Consider the following 16933-nt stretch of genomic DNA (forward strand, 5'->3'; position numbering starts at 1 on the left):
CAATTCTTATTCAAAAAACTAGTTTTAAAATGATGGGTATTTATATAACAGCAAAACCTTTTATTTTAATCCATTCATCAGACTTTTGAGTATGAAATTATCGCGAGTATACAAAGTTAACACCACCGATTCACAAAGGCTATCTAAAAAATTATTTTTTCGAAGTACAGATGAAGGTCCTAGCGGCACACCTCCGCGAAATATGGGAAAATTCTGTTTGTGTTGCATTGTCCATTTATCGAGGAAAGCTATATAATATCAACGACCAATAGAGCGGTGCATCAATTAGAAATATAGCAGAAACGGGAATAATATTTTTTGGAGTTCTTCCCAACTGTATTGCTTCTCATTAAAAGTTCAAACAAATAGTCCGCGACGACATAATTAGGTCTTTGTTTTAAAGTTGACTCGACGAGGGCGAAGTCGCTAGGGGCCATTAGTCATTGATAAAATTCTCTCTTGTTCCAGGGTCTAAACACGACGACTGAGACTCCAACTGCATTACGGCCATTAGAAATCGTAGCTCCTAGGATAGACACGTACAGATTTTCAATGGCTAATTTGGAGGAGACGCAGGATGCTGATCTGGACGCAATACTCGGAGAGCTGTGCGCACTCGATTCCGAATATGACGAGGAAATATCCAGAGTATCTGCAGGTACATTATCATTAGCCTTTTAATGTCTCACTGCTGCAATGCTAGCACAGAGACAAAATTTTTATCCCACTGACACGGGAAAGAATTTACGTGTCTAGCGTCTACCTAAGCAAGGCAACAAAGAAAAGGAGAAATTAAGTTCCGTTTGGTATAAGACTTACATTATTTGGATATCCAAATAATGTGAGTAATAGGTAATATTACCTCACCCGTGCGCGAACAATCTGAGAGTAAATTAAAACTGCGAGAGAATATAACCGAGAATATAATCATATTGTCCTGAAAAATGACTCGTGTCATAAGGTTTAACACCTCAGGTAGATGGACCAAAGAGCGGCAAATCGTTGGAAGTGGTCCTTGCATGCCTTGCGCGTGTTTAGTGGAAGTGGAAAACAAGATTACTTGGTCCGACAATTATGTTACTTTTTTATATATGTGTATAAAAAAGTAGACCACTTACCCAACGGTATGGTTGGAGTTCACAATCGTCAACATCATCCTCAGCCTCATAATGTCCCACTTTTGGCACAATTATTCTATAGCATGGCGAAGAAAGCGGAGAAAGCTATTTTTGAGCTTATATCCCTCACGCAGCTCCATTCCAGGTTCACGTTTAGTTTTCGTACGTGCTCTTTGATTGCCTAAGTTGAGTTAATAGCTCTGAACCATAGTTAATATCTATTCATAGACATTATTGTGTGTTTTATGTTTGGTTTTATAAGTTTATGATGTCCATTCTAGATTATTCTACACAATCCAAAGAAAGAGGAGACGGCGAAAGTTCACAGCGTCAGGAACGCAAGGAGTGTGGTGACGGGAACTCGAGTGTTGCGCGCACGGACTCCCCAGACAATGACTCCGCTTTTAGTGATACTGTAAGTACCGAATATGAGAACCAGTTCGATGTGGTAGACTCTGTGGTTTAAAATAAAAAAAACCACTTCCTTCTTCCCTAACTGTTCTGTTCTGTACTGTTCTTTCGAAACTGTTTTTCCAAATTGTGGCTACATCTATTTGGCAAAATAAAGGCAATTTATAAATAAAGTAATAATAAAAATTAAAGGTGGGTGTTCACTGTCAAGTCGAGTGGCTGTTATATTTATTTGTATTCCTCTAAAGTTAGCCCTTGACTGCAATCTCACGTGGTTCTCTGTGACGAGGCTGTCTAAATAGTCGTAGGCTCGTAATGGTGGAAACCGACTTTTGTTTATTAAACCACAGCGCGGCATGGTACTAGAACGCAAAATCTTTTAGATGGGTCTGTCTTGCCTGACGAGACCAGAGTAAATTGCTCGTACTGAGGATCGAAATTGGGACAGTCCACTTAAGACATCAGCGTTCACCCCTGCACCAGGGAAAAGAAATGTTAAATGTTTATTTTATTTTGATGTAACCCATAATACTTTGTTATACTTTCAGGTGTCGATGCTATCTAGCGAGTCTTCTGCATCAAGTAGTGCGAGCTCTAAGTGTAAAGTAATGAAATTAAGTTTACTTCCGAACCAGAAGGTAATTAAATTAAGCTATTTAATATACTTTATTTGCGTTTATTTTACTTTTTTTGCATTGAACCAAAAAATCTACCTATAAAAATAGTGAATTGAAACAAATTATTTAAATATATAAGTAGAATCATTCACAAAATGCCTATAGGCACTTTTACCTAAAGATCAGATTATCATTAAACGCGCTAAGAAAATAGTAGGTACAAAGTTGTTAAAAAATATTTTTATTATGCTTTTTAATTTTAGTTTTTAGATTATAAAATACGTTTACAGGATGCCGTTTTTCAACAGAAAGCGGACAAAATTAAATTAGCATTGGAACGAATGAGGGAGGCCAATATAAAGAAGCTGTTCATAAAAGCGTTTTCCACGGATGGATCCTCAAAGAGCTTGTTGGTTGATGAAAAAATGACATGTGGCTACGTTGCAAGGTTGCTCGCAGATAAAAACCATGTCACAATGGAACCAAAGTGGGCGATAGTGGAGCACCTGCCGGATTTGCATATGGGTAATTAATTATTTACTTTCAGCTGTTTAAAAAAACTCGTTTGTGTGTTTACTTCTTTGTGATTCGATAGTAAAAGGCAGTGATTAACATTTTATAGCAATAAGTTACCTTGTTTAAAGCTGAACGCGCATTGCAGCGCACCGCACGCTCCGAATGCATCCGCTCTCCGCCCGCACCTTTTTCGTATTGAGCTCTGTGACTGCACATAAAGTAGCCCGCGAAACACATCACATTTCACCAGGCCCTTACTTACCTATCTCCAAAAAGATTGTTTTAACACGACATCAGACTAATGTTATAACATCGAACGTTTGTATATCAGTGTATGTTTGTAACTTCTTCAAGCCGCAACCACTAAAACATTTTGACTGAAATTCAGTATATTATATCCTAGATTAAGACATAGGTTACTTTTCACACAAGAAATATGTATGGTGCCAGTTCAATAGATTTGTCTTGTTTTACACAGAGCAAGAGATCGATATTCTTTTGCATAGTGTTAGTTTAAGGATCATAGAATAACATACACCCGAAAATTTCCACGCTTATGAAGTTGCAGACAACTACTAGTTTTCATTATACATATAATAACAGACAGCGAGACATATAAATCCATTGCTCGCAGCGCGTGCGTCTATCATAATGCACGATCAGCTTGAAGCCGATTTAACATTTTGCCGCACCATATGTTCAGAAGGTACCTACCTACTCGATCGCATTAGTTTATCTTCAGAAGTTTCTGAAGATAAACTAATGACTAGTTAAGTTCAACTAGTCACCAGTATCATCAACCCGTTACGCCCCATTACGAGACACGGGTCTCCTTCTCAAAAGGGTTTAGACCGTAGTCCACCACGGTGGCCAAGTACGGATAGGCAGACTTCACAAGTCCCTGAACACAATATGAATAACCTCACGATGTTTTCCTTTACCGTGAAAGCTTGAAAATTTAGTTATTTAAAACGCACATAACTCCAAAAAGTTACAGGTGCGTGATTTAACACGGTCTCCCCGAAAGGCTTACCTATTAAGCTTTCACTGCTGCGAACAATACAACTACTGCGAAATGCTAAAACTCTTCTTTAATATAATGGCCAAAGCGCGCACTAAAATCAGTATATGAGCTATAGGTATTATAAACAAATCTAATAGCGTTTTAACTAAGAGTTACTTGGAGGGGAAATATTTTAACGCGCCCTCATTCTTATTATAGGTACTTTTACAAAAACGACGCGGCCGAAAAGTTCATGTATGAAACAATACAAAAATCAGAGAAGCTTAAATTTTATTGAGTACGAGCTATTGTCCGCGTTCTTCGTCCGAGTTTATTACGAATCAAGTAGTAAGCGTTGGTTTTCTTGGGATTATAAATAGCCTATGTTACTCTTCGTCCTTTCATATGCCAAACTATAACTTGAATACATTAAATCTATGCTAAAAATCAAGTAGATTGATTGCTTAGCTAGGGCATGAGGGATGGAAGGATAAACAAACAGCCCACTTTTGCATTAAAATGAACTATTTTTATAGTTAATTTTAATGATGATTGATGTAATCAGTTTATTTTTGTAGATTTTATTGTAACAGTAGTTATATTTTTTAGATCGAGTGTACGAAGATCACGAGATGCTGGTCGATAATCTAATGCTGTGGACGCGGGAATCTAAGAACAGGATCCTATTCGCTGAAAGACCAGATAAAATATCACTTTTCCAGAACCCCGAAAAGTTCCTGCTTACAGAAGATGACAGGGGTATGAAAATTTTAATTTAATTTTAATTTAAATTAATTACGAAGTTGACCCGAACAATGCTGTAGTCGGATTGTTGGTTTTAAATCTTTCGCCATATGACTGTGACCCAGCCACTCTTTATATTTCCAATTTTGTAATTTACGTTACAACCAGCGAGAGAAAATATTTTTTTAATTCGCTTATTACCAAATATTAGTATATTATATCTATATTTATTTATCATATCATCAATAAATATTCATTGAATTCAGATTTTTTGGCCTGCGATAATAAATAATGAATAAAACTTATTCTTATTTTCATTTTTTGTTGAAACACACAAAAAAAACTGTGAATCAAACATTGAATGTAGGTATGTATTTACGCTATATTTATTTATTAAATTATAACCTAAAGGTTTTATCGATATAAATTTCTTAACTTGTTTTAATTTCTAATATAGTTTCCTATAATTTATGTTTGAATACGATGTTAAATGATGATCAATTTCATGTTGATTTTATTTATTTGGGCCTCCTTATTCGCCTACTTTGTTAATTTTTATTGTATGGCTAGGCTCCACGTTTTACCCTCAATTCTTGTTTCGTCAACTTCCTTTTTAACTTAAATGGCTTTCTGTTACAAATACAATGGGTATGAATTTGTAACGGTTTTAGATTACCTTTTTTGTTTTTGTACCTGCGAAGTTAACACGCACAATGATATAGTTGGAAAATATGCTTTATGGCATCGTTGAGTTTAAATCTTTCGTCATATGGCTAACGTTTTTAATTTTATAAATTTACGTTACCAACAGCGAGAGAAAATATTGTTTTCGATCGCTGATTACCAAATATTAGTATATGATATCTATATCTATTAATCATACCATAAACAAATATTTATTAAATTCTATTTTTTTTATAATTTAGCAGTCATACGGCGATAAAAAAATATATAATAAAACACATTCTTATTTTCATTTTAAAAAAAAACAAACACAATATAAATAAATCTCTGAATTAAAAAAAAATTGGCCGTGTTCGAGTTGGACTCAACCACGAACGGGCCCGTACCATTATCTATAAAAACGGCATAAACAATCACGTCTGTTTTATGGGAGCCGCTTTAAATATTTATTTTATTCTGTTTTTTTAGTATTCGTTTTTATAGCGGCAACAGAAATAGATTATCTGTCTATGACGGTTCATGAGATTCAGCTTGGTGACAGACGGGCGGACGGACAGACGAACGGACAGCGGAGTCCTTAGTTATAGGATAGGTTATAGGATTAAATACAAATCCACTAGATATTTGAACCTTATATTTTATCACAATAATATTAATTTATTCAGATCAAATGGACTACTCGCCAGCAACACAATAACATTGTGCTTTATTTATTTAAAGGTTGGTCCAGTGAACACGATGAACATTCACGTCAAGTTATAATAGAAGAATTCTTCGGCCACAGCGGTGCTTCATCCGTGGTGCCTTCTGTATCTGGAAATCCCGTGCCACCAATGGAAGGCCCACTTTATCTAAAAAGCGACGCCAAAAAGGGATGGAAAAAGTACTATTTCGTCCTCCGCCCATCTGGTGAGTACGCAGACATGGTAAAATTTGCCACTCTCGCCATTTTCATTCTTTTACATTTTATGGCTCAATTTACACTTTATTAATAGAACGTGTCTAAGAAAAGCCTCATGGAAATAATAAAGACATTTTACAACTGAGCCATTAGATGTATAAAAAATGCAACGCGAATTGTGTGGCCACACTTTATGAAATATCTGTAACGTATTATCTATTGCCATTGCGATGTTTTGATTCCATGATTATTCTATTGACTGTATAAATATACGCTTTATTTACCTTTGTCCATTAGGACTGTACTATTTACCGAAAGATAAAGTGAAGACGTTGAAGGAGCTAGTGTGCTTGGCAACTTTCGACACCAACGAAGTGTATTTAGGAGTGAATTGGAAGAAGAAGTATAAATCGCCAACAGATTACTGTTTCGCAATCAAGCATCCGAGACTGCAACAACCAAAGAGCGTTAAATTCATAAAGTTCCTGTGCGCCGACGACCAAAGGACGTTGGAAAGATGGATAACTGCCATGCGAATAGCTAAGGTTTGTTTTACAAAACAACTTGAGGATTGATTGACCAGAAATGCACATTCTTTTTCACCTCTTGTTTTTTATTTCCCGTTATCAAGGTCATACCTTAGCGCTATTAGCGCTTTACACCAAAAGTTTGCAATTATAACACCTAACTAAACGTTTAATTACGAGAAGACCAGATGTCTTCTTAAAGCCTGAAGGTGGACATAGTTATACACACCCCAAGACCCCAAGTATATATACAGACCCCAAGTAACGTAATAAATTTGACTTGAACCATTTTTGCAAAAACTTTCTTTGATTTGTGAATGTCATGTGAATATTGGATGTTTGCCTTTCCGTTTTATCACTCCTTACTCAATCATAACTTGACTTTCGGAGTTCGTTTGTTAACTTTTTCTAAAATAACTAGGTACTAATTTTTCGATAATATAAGATGACCGTGCGCATAAATATTGAATCGTTCAATTTCGTTACTATAATAATATTATTTATTATTCCGTTGTAATTAAAATGTTAATTTTCTGATGCAGAAAGAGCTGTACGATCAATATATTATAAACTTAAATCACGCGAATTCCTCCGTGAGAAGTTTTAAGAAATAGGTATACCTCTGTAGCTTCACAATATATTTATAAGACAACATATTAGTCTTTATAAACAAAAAGTGGATATAAACAGCCGACTTACAAGAAATGGTCATAAATTAGTGACATCTGCATATCGTCTGCGAAAGGTACAAAAGTCTTTTGTGGGATAGAGTATACGCTTTTATAATATGATTCCTGAGGTAATTTTGGACCTACCAATGCATAAATTTAAAGAATATGTTAAAACACATTTATTACAGCGAGGTTACTATACAATTGATGAATTTCTTAATGACAAAGTGGCTTGGAAGCAACCGGCTCCGCTTTCATCTCTCACAAGATAGAAAAATGAATGTTAAAATGTAAAATGTAAATTGTTGATGTTGGAAAAGAGCAACTGCTGAGTTTCTTGCCGGCTTCTTCTCGGTAGAATCTGTTCCGAACCGGTGGTAGAGTTACAGACAGACAGACTTGACGTTTCAATAGTGCTTATATTAGGCCTACTTGCAATAAATGAATTTTGAATTCGAATTTTTGAATTTGCAGCATGGTAGACAGTTGCTGGAAAACTACCGATCACTCGTCGAAGAGTTGACTCAGGAAGACTTGGACCACCTGGCCCATGCACGATCCTGTTCCGTAAGTATATTGATACTAGTAAATCTATAAGCTAATTTCATTTTGACTAGTAGCCTTCTAATGCCTTCATTATTTTAATACTCAGATTTGTAAGGTAGCTTATTTGGTGGTTTTAAAATACTCTGCCTCTGTATATACGTGAACTGATGGTTCAATATTTTTCGTGTGAGTCACAAACCCGATACGCGTTACATAAAACCTAAAAAATAAACAATTTTTAAGGTTTCCTGATTTTTCTGCATCGTACAAGCCAGTAATAAAATAACTTAGCGTATTTTCCTGATGATTAATTCAAAGTTATTGCCGCATTAAATACCTATGTCATAAAAAAACTTTACGAAACTGTATTTTGTTGCAGATAACATCGATCCCTACAAAAACTAATGGCACCGCGCCAGTAGGGGTCAACATACCCCCGCAGTCTACGTCCAGCAATGTCAGTGCTGCTAACTCGGACATAAGCAGCGGAAGGTTGGTATTACCATTGTTCATCAATAACGACTTGAAACAATAAGATAATTTTAACAAAAGTTGATTCCAAACAGATCCAATCTTATTAGCCAGAATACAACTTGCTAATCAATTTACTTGCCACAATTCCGATACGAATCGTTGAATTTCAAACTATACCGCCAGGGAAATCGCTAAGAAACTGTTTGGGTTCACTTTAATTCAGATATATTTGCAAGTTAAAAGTTTTATCAATAATGCTTTGCAACTTGCAAGTATATTTTATGTTTCATATATAAAAATGTGTTTTATTGTTGCTTCGCGGCGAAAACGATTATATGTTTCGATATATTGTTTGTTTATGCTAAAAAAGCGAATGTTTGGAAATAAATATTTAAGTACGGCGAAGGGTTCGCGAGTTTTGGAAAAAAAGGCGTATAAAAGCATAGCTTTTATAAAATGTAGATATGCAAATTGGAATGGTAAATTTATTTGTTCTGGTTTTATATAATTCTACGTAAATTGCTAAGCGTGTGATTTTTAATTTCACCTAGACATTCAGCAAATCTCTCACCTTATTACTTGCGTATTAGTAACAGAGTAAATCATCTGAGAAAAATTCGAATTTGTGTTTGTATTATGGTTAACAAAGAGTATTGCAATAATTAATGAAGTTATGATTGTACCGATAGACATTCACGGGCCTCGTCGTCGAGTTCAAGCGGTTGTCTCTCCGATGGCGGAACTGCGTCCGAAAGTGCTTTCGATTGCGAGTTCCCTATGGGTTAGTAGTATAACACATTTTGTATAAATATTATGCCGATATTTTTCCTGAAATCAGTGAGGTTCTTTAGGTTTAATTTTGAGTATATTAATGTCGTTGGATGCACCCCTTAAGGCTCTCTCATAGGATAGAGGGAATTATTTCAAATTTGCTTACCTACCTTGATAATTATTTGATGTATTGAGGGGCTATTAAAGTAGCTTTTGCACAGGCTTTGTGTCCTGGTGTTTTCCTCATACTCTTAAATAATTTGTTGTTATGGAAACTTTTACTATGAGTCGATAGATGGCGTTGCGCTTAAAACGTAAAAGTTTTATTTTCTGCAGTGCGAGACCTTAGTTCGGAACGAACAATTAGTATTTAATTGAAACTTACAGACCTCAATGTTTATAATATTTCCTATGAAAGAGTTTTCACGTTATTAAAAAATACAACTATCTACTCAACCCCCGCAATTAATTTTGATGCAGGAACAATTAAACGAAAACCATCTATGAAACCAAACATCCCTCTGACATGGATGACACGGCAGCTAAAAGAAATGGTTGAAAATGAGGGTGACACGGATCCCGGCGACTCCGGGACGCTCACGCGGCGGCCACGACCACGAGACGATTCAACTCTCAAACGTCACCACTCGACAGCTACAGGTATAAGCCTTTAACAATTATTTAATGTTAGGTTAATATTAAACTCATTAAATATTATAAGTATTAAAGTGAGACCGCTCCCATAATTTGATAATTTTAATCATGTTTTTATATTTATTTTACAGAAACGTCAGACTCGCAAATATACAGCACTGGAAGCATCACTTCCAGCACCCCGAGTCGTACTGAACAGACCTCTCCATCATATGGCATTTACGAAACTATCGCGCGAGACCCCTACAGGGCTAGCGTCGACACCGCCTCATCTCTCTACGGGTACACTATTTACGACAAGGCGCAACCAGTGCAAGAAGTCGCTGTCGAGGATCTTCCACTGCCACCCCCACCAACTGATGACGTTCCTGATGGAATGTTCAGCTCAACGCTCAGTCTTGACTCTTTACCACCTCCCCCACCGCCTCTCGATCCTATCGAAGACATTTGCGGATCGCAACTCAGTCTTCCACCGCCTCCACCAGAACACACAATAGAAGCCCACTCAGGGCGTGTGCAAGACATCGTCAGTCAATTAACAGCTCAACAAATAGAACAAACTGCACGAGCTGGTCAGAAAAATAGTATTCTGATTTCTGACCCGAGCCGCTTATTCCCACGACAACCATCCCTAGACAGCGTCAACTCCGATAATTCCAAAACATCTTCTCTGCACTCCGATAAGAGCATTTATGGGCAACAGAATGTTGCTTACGGCGCTTGCCTCGTTGAATTGCAGACCAAGAAACTCAGTAATGGAAGCCCGTCCATACAAAAGAAATTGACTGAACCGGCGAAGGAACGATCCAGCTCCATGAAGAAAGTTAACTTTGCAGATGATCTCCCAACTTGTTCAGATAAGAAAAACAAGAAAATAACCTTCAATTTAACAGACGCTCCACCTTCACCACGGAAACCACCACCACCAAAGCGCAATGAAAGCACTCGCCTGTCATCCCCGAAAAAACTGGCAGAATCAAACAGCAACCCACCCAAAGAGTTTCTTAAGGATCTGCAAAGAGTGATGCGGAAAAAGTGGCAGGTCGCTCAGAAATGCAAACTGGAACCTGCAACAACACCGCACGAGGTGCTGGGTTTTAGAGAATATCCATTATCAGATGATTATAAGGAAACAAGTGTGTCCATGTGGGTACACGAGCATTATGGGAGCGGAACCGAAGTTGAAGACCCATTTTACGAAAACGTTTTCGGGAGGGAGGCGCCACCTCGGCGTGAGGAGCCAAAACCTATAAAGAAACGCCCACCACCAGCGCCGCCTCGCCGTAGCGACTCTACTCACTTGACTACACACCCTGGACTACCTGGACCTTCGCATTCCTCGTTGCCTGCACACACTTCCGCGGTGCAACCGACCGCTTGAGACCGCCTGAACATATCGCTCGCGTTGTGTGGCTTAGCCTGTCGAATGTGCAATACACGTGATTCAAACCGTTAGAACTCTTCAACGAACTTATGTTGTGAAAGAGTGACGAAATGACTTGCGAGCGATAAAATAAATGAACTCTCATGTTTAATATCAATGTTAACGCCAAGTGTATCGCGTTGTAGTAGTTAATGTCCATGATTGCATAAATGTAGTGATTTTATGTATAGTATCTAATCAGAGTCTGAGCGGCTCTCTGATGTAGCTAATTTGCATTTGGTCTGCTGAAATGAACTTCAACAGTCGACCATTTAGTTTCATTTATATCTATGCATGGAACTCAGTTCTCAGTAATGTGTTAAAATGCGACCAATGGTAATTTTGAAGGTAAGGTTGGAACAAGTTTGAGGTAAAATGTATGGCGGTGCTATTAAGAAGTGGTCTACCTAACGTAAGGCGAATTTTACAGGTCCAGTTCAAACAGAAATAGCTGTCTATTGATTTGTCATTTTGTTAAATTATTAATATTAAACAAATTGCGAATAAACAAGGCCCTGTGTCCTGATATGACAATGAAATGTTAACATAGCATAGTTAGTTTCGTGACGTAAACTTTGAAACCTATTCATACAAACAGTACATAATCTTTGCGTGACAAATAATTTGTTTACTACGAATTCTTAACAGTAATTTTGTTGTTTAAAAAAATAAATTGATTAATTTCCAGTCTTGAAATAGGAAACTTACGGAGATGATGCTATATCATCTCGACGTATGGAAATTTGACGACAAAATTGACATAGCATAATATAGGTATTTATTGAATTTACTTTGACTTTTGTCAAAATTATATTTAGTTCCTAATTCCCTACGAATAGTTATTATTCGTAGCTAAACACTGTGGGATATCTGCATTGATCTTGGGAAGAGGTACTAAGAGAGCTAGGACTTCGCTACGCCACTGATAATTACCGACTCATAATAATAATTCAAAGTGAAGATAATTTGAAGTAAGGAAACTTTTCTCTCAAGCGTCTAGGATATACGATTTAAAACTATAGAAACAAATAGTATCTCTTAACCGCCCAAACCTTAATTATTATATTACCTTCGCAACGATATCAAGGATTGTTCCAATTTATAGATAAAACGATTTCTGGATTAAAGATAAACTGAGTGTGATGATAAATAATTAGTTAATTTTTTGTAAGTACCTGATTTTGTTTTTCAAAATTCTCATTATAATATATACTTAAGTGTATATCCGATGAATAACATAAACTACGTTATTTATAGAATAGCTATGTATCTATTTCATAATATACAAAATGAACCAAAAATAAACAAACAAGGCACAACAAGAAAAAATAAACTCATAAATTTACATTTTTCACTGCTCTGTTAGTGTTCATATTGTTGAGAGAAATACAATATGTATTCCTATTTTGTGCCATAGTTATGAATACAACTAAAGTAAGAAATATTATTATGAAACGTTTTTATTTAGTTAATTTTACTGTGCTTAAAATTTTGGCATATTATACTAAAACTTTTAAAACGCCATCTAATAATGACGTTTTAGAGGTAAAAGTTTTAGAGGTACGTAGGTAGCAAACGAACTTCGCAAAACGGAATAAAAGAATCATTAAATCTAGTTAATAAAATTATTCGTAAGTATTAGAAAAACAACGTTGTTTGGGTGCAATGTTAAAAAAAAAAGTTTCCATTTCATACCAATTTGGTATTGACAGAGTTGGCGATGGCCACTTTTATGAGCTTTTGTACAGGTTATTCGAAATTTGAGCAAGATCGATCTGCCTCACGAGCCAAAAATTATTAGGTATTGAGTATTTTCTGTTAAAGGATTTTCACTACTAGTCCGGAGTTAGGAAATGCCGTGCCTCGGAGAGCACCATAAGCCGTTGGCGCGATAACCTTACAGATACAATCTTTGATCTCACTCTTGCGTAATCCATTATTTTCTGGGCTGTGATTTTAACCATTATGTATAAGTTCGTAAGATTTACGAACTCTGGTTTGGCGGAGTAATTATTTTCTGTTCTATTTCTGCTGAAACAAACCGTCCTTTTTTACTGGCTTCTAAATAGATAGAGATCTTTAATGCAGGAGGTGTCTCATGGCATTCGCACATTATATCATCTTAACACTGACTCTATTCAAAATCATTGATTCCCGCGACCAACGAGTACCTACTTCCACGTTAATATTTAAAAGTTTTTCATATAACATATGTGGCGTCGGCACATGTCTTCTTCATACTTATAAAGACAGAATCGTTGTTTTTTTTTAACACGAAGCTGATATTTCAATACTTTAATATCAGTCGAGTCGATTTTGATTCAATATGGTGCTTGAAGGTCATAAATGCATTTCGAGCATAGTTACGATTTCAATGTCGAAAAATTTTGCTCGTAGCAAGTATATGTCAACAAAATAACGTGCCCTTTCAACAATATCGGAACTCATTAATTATTTTTTAATTTAAGCAATATAAGTTATAATAGTTTATACTAACTATTATATATTACTTTCAAAGATTATAATTCTACCCACAGAAAAACATTTTTAAACAGAACTTTTTAGCTTTTTCTAGCTTACCTATATAGTTGCGAATTTTCTAGATCCTAAATTGCTGACAGGGCATAGCGAAATGCGCCCCACAAAACAAAGTTTTAAAACTTAATTACAGTCTCTCACATCGCCAAGGGTAAATAATGCTGTAGAACACTGAACAATGTTTCGCATTATTGAGTTATGTTTAAACGTATTCCAATACTCTCTTTAGTGTTTGTACTTTTATACACTGGATTTACCTAGTTTATTTTAATTTTGAGAGGCTTTTGAATTAAAAATAGCAGGAATTGTATAGACTTTTTAATAAAAATGTCTTAGCTATGAATTGTATAATTTGTTATTATTAATCCCATTTGTATATTAAGGTGCTCTACAGACGACTGTTCTCTGATATAAATTTTTGTACAAAGTAAATATCTGGTAGGTACCTACACCTACATTTATTCATTATGTATGAATTGTTATTTTTGAAACATGGTCTAGCAATGACGATTGTTTCATATTAAAATTAACTCTAGGTCAATTTATATTTGTCCAATTTCTTTTTACATCGGATACCTTTATTGCGGCATAACAATCAATGGTTTATTAAAAATGACAGACTGACTAAATTAGCAGAATTTATCTAGAATAATTATTGTGTTATAATGAGGCCGCTATTGAAAAATAATTTTATAGCGTTGTTAGTAAGCAAAATTATACTTAGTAAAAATTATGTATCTACTGAAATATTGTTCCAAAAAGGTCCATCCAATTGACTCTCAGCTTGTGAGACTGAAATTTTTACCGACTTTGACAATAAATTTGCGTCCAAAACATGTTCCGGATCCTTTTGAATTATACGAATCCTACGGATGAAGTTAGCAGGGTTTATAAAGTCGACACTGCTACGGCAGACTTGAATTTGCCCTTAGCTTTTGAGCAGCTACGCTGAGTAACAGGAATATATACTTAACCGAACCGTTTTAGCTAATATCGATAATTTTACTAATACGAGCGGTAAAACTACTGCTTCTAATTCTTTATTTTATTAATGACTCTGAAGCTCGGCAATGCTAGAAGCATTGCCGAGCTTCAGAGTCACAAAGAGCAAACAAGTTGGTTCCCAAACAGGAGAAGATATTACTCTGTTGTCTTGGCTTATTTATATTTAGTATCCGATCCGATATCAAATCCGAAAAGCACTCTACTCGAGCATCGATTTTTGAGATCTCAGCCCAGAGGCTGCGTACCAAACAATCTTTGCATATATATAATGTCTTTACATATATACAAATATACAAAGTATTCGCTAACTTATCCTCAAAGTGTGAATTCAGACTACACTATAATTTACAAAGTGAATTTGGCGTTGCGATCCGTTTAATATAAAATAGGTATACAATGCCAAAAGGTTTTACAATTTTCACGATAATGAGAAAACTTGATTTCCCCAATTTGTCCATAAATTTAATAAAAAATAATTTAATAAGCATCCCATTTTTTGTCTCAAGTTACTTTTATATTAAATCTTAGGTAAATGATGTTTAGTTGACATGATTTAATTTATCAAGTATGAGAGATATTTTCTTCCGTCCCATAGGGATTCTTTTCCAATTTACTTTGTACAGCCAATACAACATTTTAATGAAGTCGCAAATAAGAAACTAATAAACTTTGTTATAAATATAGCTTAGTCTGAACTGCAAAGCACTTACATATCTGTAAAATATAAAACGTTAGTTGTGTAAGCAAACATCGAACTCGGTAGATATTTATGTATGTTATCTAATAACAACGGCAACAAGCAAGAAAAAATATACTGAAGCATAACACCATAAAAAGAAGTAAATAAATACTTTAGAATAGCGCTTCTATGAATATAATTTAATATAATTATAGAAGCACTATTCCAAACATTATATCAAACATTGCGTTGAGGCTGCTAGTTATCTACGAGGTGGACGCGGTTCGTACATCTTGTACTATGTATAGTACACTATCTTAACATACACCATGGCATGGTATTTGATCACTTTTTTCGTTTTAAACGACAGCATGCAATTTAACATCTAACAGGCAGCGCAAATACTACAATTTATAGAACACAGGAGTAATGAGTCGTATGTTTTTATCTATTAATATATCTGAATCCTCTGGAGTTTCAATTTAGAACCCAAGTATGTTATCATTGAATTCCGATTATAAAGATAATTTTCATTCCTGGAGTTGTGTTTCGCTTTAAGTGCTATTACCTATATATAGGTTTACCTAGTAATGTGGCAGGTTTTGTATGACTTATATAATGATTTAAAATTTTATTATTGCATGTTTATTGGGTGCCTTTATAACATGAGATCGCATTTTAACTGGCCAATTCAAAGCGTTTAGAGGCTTCTTCAATAAATTTCCATGTCTCATAATTATTAAGAACCGCACGTTGGACAGCTAAAATCTAGAGTCGCTAATTTGTTTTAAATTTAGAAACATATTAATGAAAGTCGTATCAGTGACTTATTTTATGTTAAAATAGGATAAGATTAATCGATAGACAAATGTATCGCGATGTAGTTGATTGTGCACCGATTTTAAATTATATGTCCGAGGATTGCCAATTGTGGTGTTTGTATGGTATCTACTAGCTATTATAAACGGCTAAACCTGTACTGATGTAGTTATAACTAGACGTTTTATGAGCAAACATTTAATTCATGGATGTACCTATTTTGTTCTTTAGTATGCATATGGTTTAACCGATACGCTATAAAAGAACATAAATTAAGACTATTATTGATCCTCCTAGGCTTACATTAATATTGTAAGATGTTATAATCAAAAAGAGATGTTATAATTAAGAAGATAAATGGCACGAATAGTTTTTTGAATGTGCTTAAACATGCCAAATTGTATACTGCCTACTGTGTATAGCATATAACTTTTATCACACGAAGCGACGCGCGCTTTACATTTACGTAACTGTAAATGTGTGTGTAAACGCGGGAGCTCTTAGTACTTTCCGCAGGGTGATTACGTATCTCACGACAGGCTTGCGACAGGCGTAAATCCCGCGATATTTGCTGTAAAACATCACTTTTGGTTTCTACAAGTAATAATCGCGTTGCGTCGTGCGATAAAAGCTCAGGATAAAAGTAACTAAGAACAATTATCGAAAACAGTGAGGTGCCTATACTGACTGCGATAAGCCCTTGTGCAATTTGAGAAGTTAAAAAACTTAACGCTGGATATGCGTTAATCTGTTAAATTATATAATTTTAACAAACATTGCAAACTATATAGTTTGTTGACGTGAAAACTTAAACTAAGAGGTTAGCTAGTTA

The 16933-nt window shown here is 35.4% G+C and overlaps 1 protein-coding gene across 4 annotated transcripts in view; it reads left to right on the forward strand.

The window, feature by feature from the left end:
• LOC120636044 (amyloid beta A4 precursor protein-binding family B member 1-interacting protein) overlaps positions 1–12239 on the forward strand; it is a 35636-nt gene extending 23397 nt beyond the window's left edge. For 2 of the 4 annotated variants that reach the window (XM_039907308.1, XM_039907306.1), the window contains exons 2-13: positions 469–658; positions 1400–1533; positions 2078–2167; positions 2455–2671; positions 4275–4424; positions 5814–6002; positions 6292–6539; positions 7667–7759; positions 8118–8230; positions 8902–8993; positions 9464–9643; positions 9769–12239. In XM_039907308.1, the coding sequence (XP_039763242.1) occupies positions 469–658; positions 1400–1533; positions 2078–2167; positions 2455–2671; positions 4275–4424; positions 5814–6002; positions 6292–6539; positions 7667–7759; positions 8118–8230; positions 8902–8993; positions 9464–9643; positions 9769–11018 (2946 nt within the window). In that variant the 3' untranslated portion in view covers positions 11019–12239. Of the gene's footprint in view, positions 1–468; positions 659–1399; positions 1534–2077; positions 2168–2436; positions 2672–4274; positions 4425–5813; positions 6003–6291; positions 6540–7666; positions 7760–8117; positions 8231–8901; positions 8994–9463; positions 9644–9768 lie in introns of all 4 variants that reach the window. The other 2 variants (XM_039907307.1, XM_039907305.1) reach the window with 1 other exon arrangement.
• Positions 12240–16933: the final 4694 nt, after the last annotated feature.

Source organism: Pararge aegeria, chromosome Z (genome assembly GCF_905163445.1).
Source record: "Pararge aegeria chromosome Z, ilParAegt1.1, whole genome shotgun sequence".
Classification (NCBI taxonomy): Eukaryota; Metazoa; Arthropoda; class Insecta; order Lepidoptera; family Nymphalidae; genus Pararge; species Pararge aegeria.